Source organism: Rosa chinensis, chromosome 2 (genome assembly GCF_002994745.2).
Source record: "Rosa chinensis cultivar Old Blush chromosome 2, RchiOBHm-V2, whole genome shotgun sequence".
Classification (NCBI taxonomy): Eukaryota; Viridiplantae; Streptophyta; class Magnoliopsida; order Rosales; family Rosaceae; genus Rosa; species Rosa chinensis.
Window position 1 is genome coordinate 81,325,671 of NC_037089.1, and position 20,891 is coordinate 81,346,561.

General features: G+C 41.0%; 2 protein-coding genes and 1 long non-coding RNA gene across 3 annotated transcripts in view; 1 reads left to right on the forward strand and 2 right to left on the reverse strand.

Annotated features, from left to right (window-relative positions):
• LOC112190842 (tRNA (guanosine(18)-2'-O)-methyltransferase) overlaps window positions 1–8,201 on the reverse strand; it is a 31,455-nt gene extending 23,254 nt beyond the window's left edge. The window contains exons 1-2 of the mRNA XM_024330343.2: window positions 8,042–8,201; window positions 7,651–7,963 (exon numbers count right to left, since the gene is read on the reverse strand). Coding sequence (XP_024186111.1) covers window positions 7,651–7,963; window positions 8,042–8,159 — 431 coding nt within the window. The 5' untranslated portion in view covers window positions 8,160–8,201. The remainder of the gene's footprint in view (window positions 1–7,650; window positions 7,964–8,041) is intronic.
• Window positions 8,202–9,551: 1,350 nt separating this feature from the next.
• On the forward strand, window positions 9,552–11,131 carry LOC112185174 (UDP-glycosyltransferase 708C1). Its single transcript, XM_024323383.2, has one exon. It carries the CDS (start codon window positions 9,598–9,600, stop codon window positions 11,011–11,013), a length of 1,416 nt encoding a protein of 471 aa, XP_024179151.1. The 5' UTR covers window positions 9,552–9,597; the 3' UTR covers window positions 11,014–11,131.
• A 7,627-nt stretch (window positions 11,132–18,758) lies between these two features.
• On the reverse strand, window positions 18,759–20,460 carry LOC121051523. The gene is made up of 2 exons (XR_005805967.1): window positions 20,399–20,460; window positions 18,759–18,949 (listed from the first exon to the last, which is right to left on the reverse strand). It is a non-coding gene; the product is annotated as an uncharacterized LOC121051523 (long non-coding RNA).
• Between the last annotated feature and the right edge of the window lie 431 nt (window positions 20,461–20,891).

The following is a 20,891-nucleotide window of genomic DNA, read 5'->3' on the forward strand; positions in this document are numbered from 1 at the left end:
GGTTGATAAGTTCATATTGCCTGCAGATTTTGTCATTCTTGAAACTGAACCAGATGCTCATTCAAGTGAGGATGTACCAATCATTTTGGGTCGTGCATTCATGGCTACTGCTGATACCATAATTAAAGTAAAAGCTGGACTTCTATCTATGACAGTTGGTGACATGTCCGTGGAGTACAAGATTTTTGAAGCTGGTCGACGTCCCTCTGAAGATGGTAAATGTTTTATGGTTGATTCAATTTCTCCTATTACTCATGAATCTTTTGTTTTGAATTCATCTCAAGATCCACTTGAAGTATGTTTGACGCAATCTGGAATGGATTTTGATGCCAAGAAAGAGGTTGATGAGTTAGAGAAGCTTCTTAATGTTGCACCGATTTTTGAATCAAGAAAGTGGAACCAATTTGAGTCTTTACCTCTGTCCACAAATAAAGTTGTGCCTTCCATTCAGCAAGCACCGAAGTTAGAGCTCAAGCCACTGCCACAACACTTGAAATATGTATTTTTGGGTGAATTTGAGACACTTCCAGTGATTATTGCTTCGGACCTTTGTGAAGAAGATGAAAAGAAGTTGTTGCAAGTTCTTCAAGCTCACAAAACAGCGATTGGATGGACAATTGCAGATATTAAAGGTATAAGTCCTACAATGTGTATGCACCGAATCCATCTTGAAGACAATGTGAAGCCAACACGTGATGCACAAAGGCGTTTAAATCCACCAATGAAAGAAGTTGTGCGTGCTGAAATTTTGAAGCTCCTAGATGTTGGAGTTATATATCCAATTTCAGATAGTCAATGGGTTAGTCCAGTTCAAGTGGTGCCTAAAAAGTCAGGAATCACCGTTGTGAAGAATGAAAAAGATGAGTTAGTGCCTACAAGGATGACTACGGGTTGGAGAGTATGTATTGATTACCGAAAGCTCAACACTGCCACACGCAAAGACCACTTTCCATTACCTTTTATTGATCAGATGCTTGAGCGATTGGCGGGTCATAGTTATTATTGTTTCCTTGACGGATATTCAGGGTATAATCAAATTCCTATTGCACCGGAGGACCAAGAAAAGACTACATTTACTTGCCCTTTTGGTACTTTCGCATACCGGAGAATGCCTTTTGGATTGTGTAATGCACCTGCCACCTTCCAACGGTGTATGATGAGTATTTTCTCCGACATGGTGGAGCGATTTATTGAGGTATTTATGGACGACTTTTCTGTTTTTGGTTCTTCTTTTGATGATTGTTTGCTTCATTTAGCTCTAGTGCTCAAAAGATGTCAAGAAACCAATCTTGTGCTAAATTGGGAGAAGTGCTATTTTATGGTCAAGCAAGGTATTGTGTTGGGACATATTGTTTCAAGCAAAGGCATTGAGGTTGACAAGGCAAAAGTGGATTTAATTACCAATCTTCCTCCACCAACAACAGTAAAGGGAGTGCGTTCTTTCCTTGGTCACGCCGGATTTTATCGGCGTTTCATGAAGGATTTTAGCAAGATTGCAGGACCCTTGAGCAATTTATTAGCAAAGGATGCAGAATTTGTGTTTGATGAAGCATGTCTAGAGGCATTTAACAAGCTCAAGGCCCTCCTAACTTCAGCTCCTATCATAAAGCCTCCGGATTGGAACTTACCGTTTGAATTAATGTGTGATGCGTCGGATTATGCGGTGGGTGCAGTTTTGGGGCAGCGTATAGAGAGGATTCCTCATGCTATTTATTATGCTTCAAAGACTCTAAATGATGCTCAGCTTAACTATTCTACCACCGAAAAAGAGTTGCTTGCGGTTGTATTTGCTCTAGACAAGTTCCGGTCTTATTTAATTGGTTCCAAAGTAATTGTCTACACTGATCATGCTGCCCTTAAATATTTACTTGCCAAGAAAGATGCCAAACCTCGACTGATCCGTTGGGTTCTCTTACTTCAAGAATTTGATTTGGAGATAAAAGATAAAAAAGGAAGTGAGAATGTGGTTGCAGACCACTTGAGTAGATTGGTGCATGAAGATGATGAAGTGGACTGCCTTCCTTTGAATGAAAATTTCCCTGATGAACAATTGTTTATGGTACGTGATTCTCCTCCTTGGTTTGCTCATATTGTGAACTTTATTGTTACTAAAAAAATTCCAGATCATTGGAGCAAGCAAGAGAGGGAGAAATTTCTTTCTAAAGTGAAGCATTATATTTGGGATGAACCATATTTATTCAAATATTGCCCAGATCAATTGGTTAGAAGATGTGTCCCAGAAAGTGAGTTTCAAAGCATTCTTCGTTTCTGCCATAGTTATGCTTGTGGTGGGCATTTTGGAGCCAAGAAAACAGCGGTTAAAGTTCTTCAAAGTGGTTTTTATTGGCCAACATTATTCAAGGATTCTTTTGAATTTTGTTCTTCATGTGATCGCTGCCAACGAATGGGTAATATCTCTAAACGTGACATGATGCCTTTGAGTAATATTTTGGTGGTTGAATTATTTGATGTTTGGGGAATAGACTGTTAAACAGCGACAAGCGTGGCCCGTGGCCCACCATTGTACCGATATTGTCCCAACTTAACCACCCGATAGGTATTGGGTTTTAATCACAAAAGGTCTCGGTACAATTGGGTGAGATCCACTCACTTATAAGTTATATTTTTATTTGTCACTTTTCCAATGTGGGATCTTTCCTCTCCAACACGCCCCCTCACGTGCAACCTAGCTCTAGGTCTGCACGTGAAATTCATTCATCCAATTCCCATATTGGAAATTGGGACACAAGCCTCATATCAGAGACTTGGTCAATACAATCCAAGGCCCACATTCATTGGACACTTGGTAATTTCAATGGCAATACAGGGAACCCCAATTTGGGCTCATGATATGTGCCTACATGGAGACGCAATTGGAGAAGGACCCGCTTTGATACCATGTTAAACAGCGACAAGCGTGGCCCGTGGCCCACCATTGTACCGATATTGTCCCAACTTAACCACCCGATAGGTATTGGGTTTTAATCACAAAAGGCCTCGGTACAATTGGGTGAGATCCACTCACTTATAAGTTATATTTTTATTTGTCACTTTTCCAATGTGGGATCTTTCCTCTCCAACATAGACTTCATGGGACCTTTCCCTCAATCCTTTGGCAATATCTACATATTGGTGGCAGTGGATTATGTATCAAAGTGGGTTGAAGCAATTGCTTGCAAGACCAATGATCACAAGGTGGTACTCTCCTTTCTTAAAGACAATATTTTTGCTCGTTTTGGCACTCCTAGAGCTATTATAAGCGATGGAGGATTACACTTTTGCAACAAGCCATTCACATCACTTATGAAGAAGTATTCCATCACTCACAAAGTGGCTACACCTTACCACCCTCAAGCTAGTGGTCAAGTTGAGATTTCCAACCGGGAAATTAAAAATATTTTGGAGAAAACAGTTCGCCCGGATAGGAAAGATTGGTCTCAACGTTTGAATGATGCTTTATGGGCGTATAGGACAGCCTATAAAACTCCAATTGGCATGTCGCCATATCGCTTAGTTTTTGGGAAGGCTTGTCATCTTCCAGTGGAGTTGGAGCACCGAGCATATTGGGCAATCAAGCACTACAATTTTGACATGAATGCAGCCGGTGAACAGAGAGCATTGCAGCTGAATGAGATGGAGGAAATTCGTAATGAGTCTTATGAGAATGCAAAAATTTACAAGGAGCGCACCAAGAGGTTTCATGATAAAGTCATTCGTCAAAAGACATTCGAACCAAACCAAAAGGTGTTGCTATATAACTCTCGGCTGAGACTCTTTCCAGGAAAACTGAAATCTCGGTGGATGGGTCATTTTCTGGTTACAAAGGTGTTTCCTCATGGAGCAATTGAAATCAAGAACTTTAGGAACAACTCAATCTTCAAAGTGAATGGTCAACGTCTCAAACCTTACTTGGAGACATCTTTTGACACCAATGAGCAGCATGTTTCCTTCACTGATCCTCCAAATGAATGAGCTTAAACTTGGTCTGGCTGAAGACATAAAACTTAGCGCTTGTTGGGAGGCAACCCAATGATTTTTGGAAGAAGAGGAGTGCGTGTTCAGCAAGAATGAGGCTTCTAATCATGCTCACATCTGCTACCTTCATACCAGGGACGTTTTCTAACTCTTTTCTTCTATTTTCGTAGTTCTTTTTCATCCATTAGTTGTGTTGGTCGTGTTCTGTCCCCTTACTGTTATTGCTGCACTGCTATTTTATATTCTGGGATTGCAGTATGCACTTCAATCCTGCGACTGATTTGTTCTTCACATTGCGGACAATGCTCAATTTCAGTTGGGGGGTGGGATTTCGTATTTTTATTTTATTTTAGGTCTGTGTTCGGTGTTTTGTTTTACTATATTAAAAAAAAAATTAAAACTAAAAAAAAAAAAATTTGCGTTTTTCATTGGGTTTTTAGTTTTGTTTGTTAGTCTAAGTCTTAGGGTTCTTCCAAACACCATGATGAGCATGAACTTCTTACGGATAATATTATGGTCTTAAGATGATAGCAAGCATGTATTGATTCATGATTTTAAGTAATTGTTAATAGATTTTTATGACTATTATGCTTAACTTGTCGTGCATTGATGGTTGGATTGGTGTTATGATTGAAATTTGATTAATGCATGCTAGGATGAGTTAAATTTGATTTTAACCCTTGTGAGAATTTGAGCCTATATATGGGCTTTTCTTTTCTGAGTGAATTAGAATAGATCATCCTATTTTCTTGACGTGGATTTTGCATGATCTCATCTTTTATTCATCTTGGTCGAGACTCGGATTCGACTTGCATATTTTATACGAGGACAAATGCTAGAACTTGCCCCAAAGCCTCTTGAAGCGTATGGTTGAATTGCATGATGGACGGGAAAGGATAAAGGCATTAGGATGAACCACCAAAGCCAAATAAAGCCTGTGTCCCTTTAACGCACACAAGTTGTGCAACCCCCTAGATAAACCCTCTTGAGCCTATATTAAGCCTTTTCTTTCGTCAACCACAAATTCCTTGCCCTTTAACCTAGTATAGCTATATCTTGACCCTATTCTAAGGAGTTAGTGGAGCAAAATTTTCAGAGATTCATTATAGTTCAAGGTATTTTTGTAAGCAAATATGGAGGAGTGTTATTGTAAATGTCGATCCAAGGAAGAAGAAAAAATATTAATGGCTATCAAAAAAAAACAAAAAAAGAAGAAGAAGAAGCCAGAGAAAAAAATCAAAAGTGAAAAAAGAATAGAAGAATTTTCCTTGGATTCGATACGTGTTTTATTATATTGTGGTGTTTAGAATGAAGCAAAGGCCCAAAAAGATGACATCCGGCCTTGAGAAAAAGCTTCTTGCTTCATGTGTTTCGAGTTTTATTGCCTTGAGGAAATTCATTGAAGTTCTTATCTCTCTACATTATCTTCGTAGTGCTCTACTAAATTCCTTAGGATTTTTGTGATTTCCCGATCCTTTCTTTCTTGAAACCTACACCCATAGCTCCATTACAACCCTAAATAAAGACCTCTTTGATCTTTGAAGTTGTGCATTCGATTTGTGGAGACTTGTGCAGAGGGGTGAGCATATGGTGTCACTGGCCTTTCATCCGAGTTTTGACATTCCTTTCATGAGATCATATATAAAAAAAATATTGTCAGAAAAAGGTTTTCGTTCTTGTTTTCGTATGTGAGCTATTTGTTTGCCTTTATACATCATTCCTCTCACATATAATTTGAGTGAAAATGGAAGCTTATGCCATAGTCAGAAAATCATGAGTGGAAAGAAATTGAGTGCATCCTTCTGAGAAATTGAGTTGACACTTGTTTGAAACATGAGGAAGTTGAGTTTCTTTTGTTGCATTGGTTTGATTGTCCTTGCACTAAATTTTGAGCATGATGGTCATCAAAATAGATTAGCTTTTAAGTGAAGTTGTGAATTTGATCTTGCGCTTGCTCGAATCTTGACTGACCATACTTGTGGGCAATATAAGTTCTCTGAGATGTTTGGAAGACATTAGGTCCGTGCTTTGAGTCTTATTTATTTTTCTTTCCTTGTTTGCTCGAGGACTAGCAAAATCTAAGTTTGGGGCTATTTGATAGATTCATAATTCCATATATTTTTATACCCTTAAATGTAGGATTCTAGGCTTAGTTCTTATCATTTTTGAGTCATTTACTTTGTGTTTGTGTTTTGTAGGTTAAATTGGAGAAAAGAAAGATTTGGAGCTTAAAATCAAACGCAGGATTAAAAGGATGCTGGCTATCCTGAGTGTTCAGAATTGTCTCTGCTTTGCGTCAACTTCACAGATTAAACTGTACATTCTCACAAGGAACTAGCAGGCGAGCCTTATACCATTGGAAAGATACGGATGTTAGCTTTCTAAGGAATTTTACGGAAGTGGATTCGCATTTTTCTGGAGGAAGTTATGATGATTTAAGTGAACCTAGTTCGGGAAGGCAGATTCTGACGGATTTTGCATATCTTTTGGGAATCTAACTAGTGAGGCCCAAGTCCGTTGTTCTTAGCAGTTGAATGGAACAAGGCTGAACGTGTTTGACATATTTGGAGTAATTTCTTGCATTGACTTTAATAACCCTGCGTTCCTTTGGAGAGAAGAAAGCTATTCCAAGTTGGACTAGAAGACCGAAGAAGCCCAAGTCAAGTAGGATTGGAAAGAGACATATTCGGCAGAAAACCTAGCATGTTGAGACACAGAAAACACAGCATATTCGGCAGAGAACAAGGAGAAGAAAAAGCTCTCACCATCGCTGGTTCCGAGTTCCTCAATTCTTCCATTGTTTGTTTCATGTTTTCTTTGATTCTAGTCATGTTTTTCATAGTTATGGATTGCTAAACTTCTAGGCTAGGGCTGAGATGAAGCCCCTAGTATGACTATTCTACTTATTTAGTTGGTTTGCTATTGAATTTCTGGATTTCTATGTTAAACTCTTAATCACCGTTTCAATTGAATTTTTATTCAAAATCTTTGCTCGGGATCAATAAGACCTAGGTTTTGTTTATGAGTTATTTGGTTGGAGAACATGATGCTTGATCAATGAGTAGATGTTTTCTAGGGTGCCAAAAGATAATTTAATCTTGTGATTAAAGAGTTGTGAATTGAGAATACAAGTGCTTGATCATAGTCGATATTCTTGTTTGCATGATTTCCTAGTTCTTTTGTGCTTAATGGAGTTGAACATGTTTGCTTGAACCTGATCATTAAGTGGAGTAAATTATAGTTTGGCTACTTGAGTTCTATACAAGATCAATAAGTTGGAATTCATAGGTTAGAAGAACTTTGGCATATGTCTGGGATCAATAAAGCTTATGTACGGAAATCTTTAGCATGATATCTAGGGAATTCAATTGTTATCAACTAGAGAATAGGATAGAAGTATTAGGTGGTGGATTCAATGCTTTAGCATCTTCATAATCTGTTCTTAAACTTAAAGAAATCTCATTGCTCATTCTTGTTTTTAATTTCAGTTTTTCTTTCTTTAATTTTCTGTTTACAACTCAATCATCATAAAAATCAGTTTGTTTCACTTAAGTAAAGCACACCTGTCATTGCAAAATTGTTTCAATCAGTCCTTGAGGGAATGACCTCGTGCTTGCACATCTATCCTACAATTGAATCGTGCACTTGCGAGTACTAAATTAAAATTGACAACACCTCACATCCATAATGTACGGATCAACCGCTTCCAGTATCTCACCGCTGCTGAGGTAAGCACCGCCGCAGTTGAATCTGTCGAGGTACGGGAACCACCTATCGCCTCCGAGTGGGGGCCGTAAAGGGCGGCGTTCCATTTTCATAAACTTCACGACGTCGTCTCGGTGCTTGAGGAGGTGCTCCATGGTGTCTTGTGACTCGGATGGATTTAGGGTTTCGTTTGGCGACGGAGCAGCTTCGTCTGTGAAGTCCGCGGCTTCTGCTGCTGCAATTGAAGCGTACGGCCGAGAAGTGACATTGGAAACTCTGAGCCCTAAATTGATTAAAGGCACAAAATTGAATCAGATGGCTGTGAATTTGGGTGCAGAAATTGTAGAGAGAGAGAGAGTACCTTTGTTGGGGCAAAGGAGAGGGGAGAAGCGGAGATTGAGGAGAGGAATGAATTGGGGTCGGAGAGTGGAGCCGATTGAAGAGAGAGAAGTGTGGACTAGGGTTTTGCAGGTCGCCATTGGAGAATTTTGGCGTGAAGCTAGAGAGTGGAGTATGGTGAGTTGTGGAGGCAAAAGGGGGGTTTTCATTTCGATAGAGGTGGACGATTGATTAATACGACGTCGCTTCCGGGTCGGATATCGGGGCAATTGTTATTTGGGCTGCGCCTTCAGTTACGTTTGGAGCCCATCGAAAGAATTTGGTTTTAATGAATTATTGTTTTTAAATTTTGAATTTTCTTAAAAAAAATTTGCAGCGTGATCTTTTGAGATTCGTCAGTTATCAATTTAAGAGTATGAAAATTTTGGTGACAAGTCAAAACATGCAATTTTGGCTAAAAATGATGTGCTATAGTCACATAATTTTAAGTCTAAATCATGATCTTGGATTTCGTAGTAGCATCAAGTATGGGAACAATTGCTGCCCAACTCAACATTCCCAACTACTCAATAATCAGCGATCGTTCCCATACTTGTTCCCATAATGTTTTTTTTTTTTTTTTAAGTTACAAGGCCAGTTTCTATAGTGTTGAGCATAAATTATATTTATTCGATAATTTTATTTTCTCAATAAACATTTTGTATTTAATATTATAACAAGCCAGAATAAAATATCATATAACATGAGTATCAATACATCAATTGCACTATAAATTTCAGACAAATCATAAATTAAATTAAAAAGTTTTTTTTTTCTTTGGATGTATAAATAAAGAACTTGAGATTGCAATTTTGATATATGCATATTAAATATTGTAATTTTATTTCTTTTTCAGTATATAAAAGAAAATGTAATTGTAATTCTTGTGCTTAGACATGTCTAAAGATGACAAACCAAAATTGGTTTAAGAAAAAAAATATATTATCGTGATTAAAAAGACATAAATTCAAATTACAATCTAACTTAAACATTATATAAGAATTAGATGCTAAGTCAATCCCTCGGGAAGCAGAGTGTACATGATTTCAACCATTGCTTAAATTATATCAGAGGAAAACCGGGGGAGGATTCAGTGCACCGACATAAATGGATGGTTAGATTATATTAAATATACTTTTAGGTTATTAATGAAAATATTAATTATAAATATCAATAGTTGAGATCATCTTATAAATGTTGGGTCATTTGTACTGTTGCTACATAGAATAATTTCCAAGGAAAACCAATCATTTCTCATCTTTTCTAGTTAATGATTTTAATGCCAACTGTTTTCTTTTGCTTTTGGGCAAAGCATACAGATTACTTCAAGTCGTCCCTACCAAATAATGTATAATACTCTAGCATTAGCTCCTAATCCTTCATTTCCACCCTCGTTTGCTTGAGATTAGAGAACGTTTGGTGAAAGCGTGCGTCTAAGGAAGCACCAAACCCTACATACTATAATTGCTCATAAATACTGCTGTAGCTTACAAAGTACAAACACATCTGCTCTTCTTTAGCTTACAAAGTCTACTCACCATGTCAGACTTGACAGATTCTCAATCACTTCCTCTTCTTCCTCACATAGCTCTATTCCCATGCGCCGGAATGGGCCATCTGACCCCCTTCCTCCGCCTCGCTTCCACGCTCTCCTCCTCCCAAAACTGTCTGGTCACCTTGATCACAGCCTCCCCTGCTGTGTCTGCAGCAGAGTCGACCCACATTTCCTTGTTCCTTTCTCAACATCCAAAAGTCAACCATCTTGAGTTCCAACTCATTCCCTCCAATCCCACCACCACCACCATGGACGACCCTTTCTTTCTCCAATGGCAATCCACCAACCGCTCTCTCCATCTCCTCTACCCCTCACTCGCTTCCTCATCGCCGCCTCTCTCGGCGATCTTCTCTGACTTCGTAGTAGCATCAAGTATGGGAACAATCGCTGCCCAACTCAACATTCCCAACTACATCTTCTCCCCCACTTCATGTAAGTTCTTCAGTCTCATGGCTTACCTGCCGACTCTCTTATCAAACACTTCAGATATTAGTTCTCTCACTCAAGTCAACATACAAGGCCTCACCCCTTTGCCAATGACAAGCATTCCTCCCCCACTTAGGAATCAAAATCATATTTTCACATCACTAATACTTCAAAGCTCTCGAGCTCTTTCTAGCGCGAAAGGGATCCTAATGAACACCTTCCATGATTTTGAGTCAGACACTCTAGCTGCTATCAATGATGGCAGAGCTTTAACCAACATTAATCTCCCACCAATCCTCCCAATTGGGCCGTTACAAGCTTTTGAGCTCAAGAACGACCAAGACAAGTACTATCTTTCATGGTTAGACAACCAACCAAAACAGTCTGTAGTTTATGTGAGTTTTGGAAGCAGAACAGCTATGTCAAATTCACAGATTAGAGAGCTCTCAAAGGGGTTGGAGACAAGTGGATATAGGTTTTTGTGGGTACTCAAGACCAGTAAAGTTGATAAAGATGATATACAAGAGGTGAAAGATATGGTCGGAGAGTCATTTCTGGAAAGAACAAAGAACAAGGGAATTGTATTAAAAGCTTGGGTAAGCCAACAGAACATTCTGGAACATCCAGCCATTGGAGGGTTTGTGAACCACTGCGGGTGGAACTCGGTTATGGAAGCAGCCCAAGAAGGGATACCGGTTCTGGCGTGGCCGCAACACGGCGATCAAAGCGTGAACGCTGAGATTGTGGAGAAGGCAGGGTTAGGGATATGGGAGAGCAAATGGGGTTGGGGACTTGAAGGGTTGGTAAGTGGTGAAGAGATAGGAAATAAGATTGTGGAGCTAATGGAAAATCTGAAGGTGAGGGAATTTTCTAGAAATGTTGGGGAAAAGGCTAGGAAAGCTAGTGGGATTGATGGAAAATCAGAGAAGGTGGTCATGGAAATCATGGAGTCTTTGATGCAGAAGAGGAACTAGCAGGACCTTGAAATTGGAGTATCTAGTCAACAGTTTGTTCGCTAAATTTGTTTACGAAATATATGCATCTTTGATTTAACAAACAATCTTCCTTCCACTTCTCTTTGGCTAATAAACAAATAACATCATATTTGATGATGATTATCAGAAATCCACTCATTAGTTATACGAGAGAAGCGATAAACAAATAACTTCACCTTCCTCGAGTAAGGTCTTGGGAGAGAGAGGGTAAATTTTTATTTATTCTTATTTTTTATTTTTATAGGATTTGATGCTACAAAGAAAACAAATTTAAAAAAAAAATCGGATAGAAACGCCGATTGTGCACCGGCTACGAGTATGGATGGCTGGAAGTGATTGCACCGAGATTGCACCGGCGACGAGTATGGGACGTTTGATGCTATTGCGGAGAGTTTGTGTTTCATGGCTTCGCTTTTGTTAACCCCTTGTTTTCGGCGTCTCACGTTCACGGCCCCTACACGTCTAGCAAGCGATGGACTCCAATCACCAATTTTTTTTTGTCAAAGTTACATCTGAAACTGCCAATACTGTTCAACTCCATGATGTAAAATTGTAAATCATGTAATAGAGTAACAGGGAGCGGGAATCAAGATCCCCATAAACCATTTAATTGGTTCCTGATGAATAAAAGAAAAGAGGAAGAAGAAGCAAGGAGAGAACCAGAATATGTTCAGGAGAACATAGAGGAGAAAGAAGTAGCACTTGAATCAAGGGTGGTATAGAATGATTAGAATCAGTATTTGGCGTGGTCGGAGTAGGTTAATTGGGTAAGATATACGGTTGTTGTTTTTGGGGTAACAATGCATGAGGAATATAAGGAAATTTCCATGGATATAATGTTGAATTATGTTATCTTCTCATTAATGGTTGTATCTGCCTCCTCCTTCTAGCTATGTAGGGATGTGGCTACAATGTCCTTTCTCACGTTGTCTTTCCCTTGATTTAAGGGATTAGATGTGGCTGCCTAAGAATTGGATCAGCTTAGCTTGTGGGAGTAGGTGGCGGCAAGTTGCGTTAGCTTCTCCCTCACCTTTCCTCTCTCTACATAGTCAGCCCCTCTCTTGTACTTTCATTAATTTTATTGAATAAACATAGAAAGATTACTCTCTTTGAAATTCTTCATATAATATGGTAGGCTAGATGATCCAGATGCAGGGAGTTGTGGTATAAGGGCTATGTTTAGGGGGGCTTGTTAGCTCCCCTGCTTATAAGCACAAGAGGACTATGCGTTTGGTTAGCTGACTTATGCTCAGCTTATTCGAAAAGCCACTGCAGCTTCTTGCGAAAAGGAGAAGCTGCCTAACCCCAGCTTTCAGAAGCCAGAAGCCAGCAGCTACTGTAGCGGTACGTACTGTAGCTAAATGAATGTTTCAAAATGACAGATTCTATCCTCCCTTGGGAGAGGCAATTACGGATTGCCATCAAGCCTTCGAGATTAGATCAGAGGCCGCACAACATTTTCATCTCTATCCCATCTCCACTCTCCCTCTGACACCGTCGGGCTCTCATCACAGACGCCGCCTTAGCCTCTCATGACGAAAACCCCAAGCACAGAGCAATCGAGCCAAACACCATCACATCATGACCTGAACCCACATCCTCCCCCAATTTCAGATCGGGAAGCCCGCTTTTCTTCATCCTTTCTTTACTACAGAACGCATCCTGGTGAGGAAGTCGCTCGATTGATATCTAGATGCTGCATCAGTCTCTCGATCTCCCTCTGATCACAGACGCCGTTTAAACCAAAAATCGACCCCAATTGACCCAAACTCAGTTCCAAGAACTCACTGCCGAGACTGGAATGGTGACGAACGGATGATCTTCACGCCAGCAACTCAACCAGCTTCTTGGTTGTTGGCCTGTAGGTGCAGCTGAGCAAGAAACGAAGCCCAAAAAGGCCGAGGAAGTCGCCGGCGTCGGTGACGGCATCGAAGCCGAGAGGAACCCAGAAACAAAATTGTCAAAACTCGATCAAATTCAAAATCTAATTGTACAGGCTTGCAGAGTATGACGAGGAGATGAGATTTCATACCAAATGTAGCCCAGAAGGTGGCCGGAGTCGCCGGAACTCGCGGAAATCGCCGAAGAAGTCTCGGAGCTTCCAGTCGTCGATTCTCCGTTCACCGTTGATGCATGTACTATCTGAGACCGCAGGGACGTAGGCGACGGCGATACGAGGCTATTTCCGGTGGTCCGCCGAGGAGAGGTGGCCGGAGGAGCGATTTTCGGTCGGGTCACGTGATCGGGTCGCGGGTTGCAGTTCGGGTCAGAGAACTCTGGTTCTCTCTCGCGTCTCCTAGATCGTTCTAACGTGGTCCAGCAGTTATATAGGCCTCTTCTACTTAATATCTGACGATTGTGATGAATCTGTGGAATTATGGATGGCTAGGATTGCACCATAGTAATTTCTTTTCCTCTAAATGATTTTCTAAAATCCCACAACTTCAGAAATTTGCTATAATAGCTGAAGAATACGTAGGCGCGTAATAACATGAATATTTGAATATGTTATGATATTTTTTGTGGTTACTTGATGCGAACCAGAAACCAATTGTTATTAGTGTTACTAATATATTTGTATAGGTTATTTTTAAAATTGTCCAATATTAATCATATAGTCACCATGATTTATAAAAATTGAAAGTTAACAAAAATTAATAAGGGCATAATAAAGATTAAAAATAATAACAAGAGCATTTGAACAACATTGTTTTGTATACAATTAAGGCAAAATAATCTCTCATGTCCAATTTGGTCATTCCACAAACAAAAAGCACAAGCCAGTTTGCTTTACCAAACACTTTGCCACTGACAGCTCTTATAAAAAGCCAGTTTACCAAACACTCAGCAACTTTGCTTTTCATCCACTTATTCTCATAAATAAGCAGAAGCCAGCTTTTCTGAAAAGCTCAGCCCTACCAAACATAGCCAAGAGGTCAGGTGAGGCAGTCTATATACAGAGGGAGAAAGAGAGGTTAGATTAATTATATCTTAATCTATATACAGAGGCAGTCTATGTCATTAACAAGTAATTATATCTTTGAATATCATATATATTTTTAAAAGAAATGCATAAAGTGATGAGATGGCACACTCACTCACATGCATTGCTCATAAGAAATAATGCTCTTTCTTGCTCAGTGTGTCTCTCTGCGAATTGGGTATGTCACAAGCAAAGTAAAAATGTACTAGGAATCCTATGATCTATAGTGTGATGTCATTGCCGTGTAGTGGAAAGAAGCCTTATTTATCATATAAAAAATTGGTAGGGCAAAAAATGCATCCAATTTTATTGAGAACAACTACCACTTTGAAAAATCGTTTGGCAAAAGTTATTCTCAATTTTATTGGAAACAAGTTTCGCCAATGAAATTTACGTCGGTAAAAAGGGTAAAAACTATTCTCGATATTACTGATAACAACTATCTTAGATGAACTAAGCGTCGGATTATCATTTTATTAAAGACAACTTTCACATATGATTTATTTATTTTTTCTGTCAAGAGCTATAACCATTTTATTGGGAACAATTTTTAAGCAATTACATATTCGTCAACAAACATATTCTCCATTTTATTGACAGAAATTTTCATTGACGAAATTTTCATCAAGGTTATTGCACATTACTTTTGTGGATTAATTAATTAAGTTCCCAGATTTATTAATCCACAAAGCAATGTGCAACAGCATATTGAGTTTTCACACTGTTAACGGCTGCCATGAGCTCCGCCTCACACACACACACACCAAACAAAACTAAACCAGACACAACCACGAAGGGATCGAGTATTTCCTAATCTTGCTTTCCTCTTTGGCCAATAGATAAATAACATGAGCATATCATCATCAAAAATACTGGAAGTCCACTCAGGAGCACATGAGGTGCACGTCTAACTCTTTTTCATAACAATTTTATCCAACCTGTTTGGCTCCAAAACCAGTTGGTGTGCAAACTGTCTCTTTTGAGCGTGTGATTGCGCAGGCGTGCCAGCACCGTGGGGTGCAGTCGTCGGGGTAGTCCCTTGACCTGACTTCTTCTTCAAGCGCTGTGGATGAGGAGAGCACCAACCTCGTCACAGGGTTCTTCTCTTGCCTTTCGGAAAAGGACTTTTGCCTTACGGATAAGGACTTTGGGTGTGATCTCTTCGGTCACCAAATCGATACTCAACGTTGTAGGTTGAGCAGAGCAATCACTGGGAAGTTCTGAGAAAGCACGGGGTTTTGCTAAAGCGTATCTTTAGCTTCGCAGGGTTGCGAGGGCGTTACCCTTGCTTCGCTGGTTGTATCGGTGGCGGTAGCACTGACAGTCGGCTCGCGAGGAGACTCGGACTGGAAGCACGGTCGTCGGGTTGATCTGGTGAGGCTGACAGTCGGCTCTTGGAGAGACTAGGACTGGCGCGCGGTCACCGGGTTTCAACGAGGTTGAAGGTTTGCTCCGGGGAGGCTTTGTAATCGCTGGGATTGATTGATTCGAGAGAGGTTCTTTAACTTTGCCGCTTAACCCTGTATTTATACACCTAGGGTTTCGACTGCTCCTTGCCTTAGAAGGATCATTAATTGAAGTTTCCTATTCAATCTCTGCTACTCGATCCCAATAAGGTTTCGTTTTCCTTATGGGTTACAGAATGAGCTAAGCTATACCCCAAAACCGAGTAGGCTTATTCTTGGGCCGCAGGTACCGGCCCGCTGGCTCAAACCCACCAAAGGATCCTACCAAAAATACTTTTGGGCTCAAACATTGCCCCCAAGCCCTGAAATCAGGCCCATGAAGATGTAACTGATTGAAGGGGACTTAAAACGACGCGCCAGTCGCCTGAAACGATGCCACTAATGAAGGTCGCGTCTTTTCGTTTGCAAAACGCTTTTCTGTCGTATTGTTTCCCTCACAAAATTCCTTATTTAAACCCACGGCCGCAAGCCCTGTCACATCAGAAACCCTTCCAGCCTCTTAAACCCAGAAAAACCCATTCTTTCGATATCTCCTTCGAAGAAACCCAGAAATGGCTCCCCCGAAGAAAATAGCCATCGATCAAGAGGAAGAGTTAAACGAAAAGGTTGCCCATACTTGGGGAACCAACTTCGGTGCCCGCATTCTCCTCCAAACATCCATTCATTGACCCCTGCTCCTTCGATTCTCCGACCACCAAATCGGACTGGGGCCAGCGCCACAAGATACTATTCCGGCTGATGCCATCGCTCTCTACGGCCTACCAGTCCGCCAACCCATTCCGGTCCTCCGAAGGACTCCTAGAGATTTTAGTAGCTGGGGTGTCCAGAATTATCGAGCCAAAATAGGGCATTGGCCGTCCTCCATCAGCCCCGCAGAACTCTCCTGGTATCGCGAAACACGGGCGAGAGATCTAGCCCGCTGGAACGCAGCAGGTATCACACACACCATCGATCTATGTTTCCACCTTCCTCGCGACGGCAACCGCTCGCCGCTCGCTGCTTTTCTTTGTTTCTGGAATAACGCCACCAACACCTTTGACTTTAGATTTGGTCAAATGAGTATCACCTTGTTGGACATTCTTGCCATCACTGGCTTGCCCATCGATGGCGAGCCCCATCTGCATGGTCAATTCGATTATGTCAATTTCACTTCGACCATGGCCCAACACGGTCGCAGCACCCACAGTGGCTCTTACCCGAGATGGTTGGCGTATTACAGCCGGGAGCACACCGCAACCGGCGGAATTGTTTTCCTGGAGTATTGGCTGTGCAAGTTCATTTTCTGCACCTCTTCTTGCAAGCCCACTGGTACCTGGACTCTTCTAACAACGACCCTCTACAACGGCCGCAACGTCGGGCTAGGGAAACCGGTACTAGGGGCCCTCTACCGCATGTTATATCAAGCCACAAATCCACAATGCATCCGTTCGAGACTAGCATTTCTGGCCCCTTTTGGATTTTGGACTTCTGGATCCAAACCTACTTTCCATTCTTCCGCCGCGATGACATTCCATTGCTTCCGCCGGCCGACTAGCTTTTGGGTCAGTGGTTCAGCCGCAAGGAAAGGTACTCATCCCCTCCCTATTCCGAATGTTTTTCCTATCTGTACCTCCTGGATGAGATGCCGTACTGCGACATAATAATGGATAGAAGATTCCCACCTCTACTTGAATATGGCTTTCTTCCTGGCGATCCTCGCTATACTGATCGCGCGCGCTTGGCTTTTCGCCGCGCGATCTCCTGTTCAGACATCAGGATCGCTGCTGAGGAACTCAGCTACGAGCTTTACGCTCCTAACCATTTTGCCCGCCAATTCGGCATTGTTCAATTGGTGCCATTTCCTCTATACGACGCCTGGAACCACAACACTTCTTGGCGTAGATTCGGGCCCCCTATCGGGCCTGTGCCGGGTCAAAGTATGCTCGCGCTGGTCGACCTCCCTGACTGGGCTCGAATTATTGACGCCGTGGACGGGACTGAAGAAGGATACGAAGATTGGTGGGAGGAGATCTCTGTCAATTGCTGGGCTCAGCAGGACGACGAACTCTTTGCAGCCATCTTTGGAGAATTGAAGAGCCCCTATCCTGCTGATGTTGAACTGCTCGCTCGCTTCTCAGAGGATGCCCCACAATCCTAGCCTCTTCCAACAACACAGCCGGCGCGAGCCCCTCGCCAAGCCCAAGCTAGAATCGTAATCCGCGAACCCCCCCCCCCCGGAGGTAAGTACCTTAGTTCCATCTTCTATATCTTTCTACATTACTTCCTTTTCACTCACCCTTCGCTGTGTCAGGGGAGTGCGCCAACTCTAGCAGTCGCGCAATCAGTGCCTCCCCGGCTGCTGGCCAGTCCGAAAAGCAGAAAGCGGTGATCGCGGAGCCTGAAGTTGAAGACTCTTCCTCTGATGATGACAATTCGCAAACCATAAGAACCCTCTATTCTCAGGATTATGCACTCTCTACTGTCAGAGTTAAGTTTAACTCTATGATCCTGGCAGGTTGCCGCTACTTTGGCCCGCAAGCGCAGCCGCTCGGACCCTCGCACTGACCCGTGGGAAGAAGATGAACCACTCGCTGATCGACTGGTAAGAGATAGGAAAATCGCGCTAAAAATTGTCTATCTTTTAGCCCAATTCCTATAATCGTTTCACTCGCAGGTTCGTCGCCGGTCTTCCGGACATGCTGGGGAAGGATCATCTGCTGTTAGTGAAGGAACATCTGCCCCGCAGGCTCAAGCGCCCACAAATTCCAGTAATCTCCAACCCCCTGCCAGCACCGCGAGCGATGTGCAATTGGTTTCAATTCCGGTGCAGGTCATAGACGACAGTTCACCCGAGCTGGAAGAAGGGATAGCTCCTTCAGACGCACCATCTGAGGAGCCGATTGCTGCACAACCCTTATCGCAGGTAGCGCTTGATCCCATTCCCAATGAGGCAGTTCAAGAACTTGCACCGATAGCAGTCCTGCACGAGCCTCTGCTTGCAGAGGTACTCTCGTTCTAAAGCAAATGCCTTAGTCCTTCATTTATCTATGTATCCTGATAATTCCTCTTAACTGCAGAGTCCTGGTACTGCTGAAGAAGCCGCTGTTATTGTGGAGGTACCTGTCGCTGACCCTGCTGAACCAGCTGATGAGGATATGATGGTTCAAGAGCTTGCCCCCCACGCTCTTGAAGTGGGAGCAGGTGTCACACCCCGAATTTTGAAATAAGGATTCAAATCCGGAACATGACTAATAACAATACAAATAACGTTCTGAATTTTTCTCTCAGAAACAACCACTAGTTACACCTCTTGATATTACATAAACAAAATCCTCAAGCTACTTATTACAGCACACTCTCACCAAATCAAATTGTAAAACCCAAATGAGTATAATTCTCCTCACAAAAACAAATGTTGCAAATCTAATACTACTACTCTAAACCGCACGATCACTGCCCTGATTCTCCTGACCTGTGAGATTACCCGCTACACAATTTGAATAGTGTACCGGGAATGCAACAACACCAAACCCGGTAAGCCATGACAGCCCGTATGAGTAAACAAGAAAGAACTGTTGATTTATTTAATTACAAATCTTATAATTCAAATAAACAATCAACACATTCACAAGGTAATCTCCAAAAATCACAGTAACATAAAAGTAGGTATTTTTGATACTCTCTTTTAAAACTCATTCAACAAATATTGCATCATTAATATGTGAAATGACATTAAAAGTATCACATGCTTGATTTTCTTTTCACTAACACCTTCACATATTCAAAATATATCATGGATAGATATTTGATCAATTTCACATAACACCTTCACATATTCAAAATATATCATGGATAGATATTTGATCAATTTCACATAACACCTTCACATATTCAAAATATATCATGGATAGATATTTGATCAAAATCACATAACACCTTCACATATTTCAAATATATCACAGATAGATATTTGATCAAAATCACATAACACCTCCGCATATTTCAAATATATCACAGATAGATATTTGATCAATTTCACATAACACTTCTCTTTTTAGTGAATTTTCAGATTAACTGGTAACAAATCATAAATCCACGTGTTAGGGTCCAACGTACTATACCCAAAACACGGGACAACCAGGTTGACTGGTAACAAATCATAAATCCACATGCTAGGGTCCAACGTACTATACCAAAGCATGGGACAGCCATCAGCATACCAAGGACACTACCAAAGTATGTATACTCAAAGTAAGCAACCTTCCTAAGAGTATAATAGTGCACTATCTGTAGGGACTAGGGCCCAAGGCTAACTTCTCATAACACCAAAACACATTTACCAGTAATTCACTTAAGCACGGGGTTGTTGTAATCACTCGGCTTCATAATTATATTTTTCAGACATAACCAATTTCTCAACATACAATCTTTATAAGTTTTAGATTGTATAAATGTGTATAAATGTATATGTACACCCATATAAAGAGACATATTATTTCAAGGCAAATCTTTACTTCTTAAAATAATTTCCACATATTCACAATTGGGCATATAAAATAGCTTTCACTTCGCATGATCAACATTTCATTATTCAACAATTAAATGGGAGATTAATAGCTTGGATAATATCCAATCAATTCTCAATCATTTCATCATACCAATCACACGCCAAGTCAACATATATATTTCACGTAAATATATATATACGTAATCATCCACGCAGGAATGACCACTAATACCAACTATAGTTCAAGTATAAAATCCGTGAAATTCATTTGTATAGTAAAATCATTTTACTTACCTATGGACCGTAGTTGATCAAGTCCATCTGATTTAAAACAAATATTTATTCCATAAATATTTTCACACAATTACGACAAAATAAAGTAATTAAATTTACTCGGTTCGTAATATGAACCGCGTGAGGTTTACTCACCTCTAATCCAGCTGCGTCTTCTAAAAAGTCGAATATATCAATATTCCGAACGCTCGTCAACTCAAACCGTCAAGTACCTAATCAAGTATGGTCTTTTCTTAGTAAACGAAATACAAAATAAACTTAAACGACGATCCAACGGTCAGATTCTAAAATAAAGACGATCCAACGGTCGGATTCTAAAATAAAGACGATCCAACGGTCGGATCCTCACGGATCGCCCTTAGGATCATCCTCCAAAATTATCACGAAGATCCAACGGTCGGATCCTCCTGAATCGTCCTTATAAACATCTCCCCAAAATTTCATGAAAATCCGACGGTCGGATTCTCACGAATCACCTTCCGAATCACTATTTCACAATTATACGAAGATCCAACGGTCGGATCTTCGCCCGTGACCTCACAAAGTCACTGGGACAGTCATACGATCAACATATCAAAACTACAAGTCCATCGGACGGTCCGATCTTCGAAAAACATTAATTGGATTA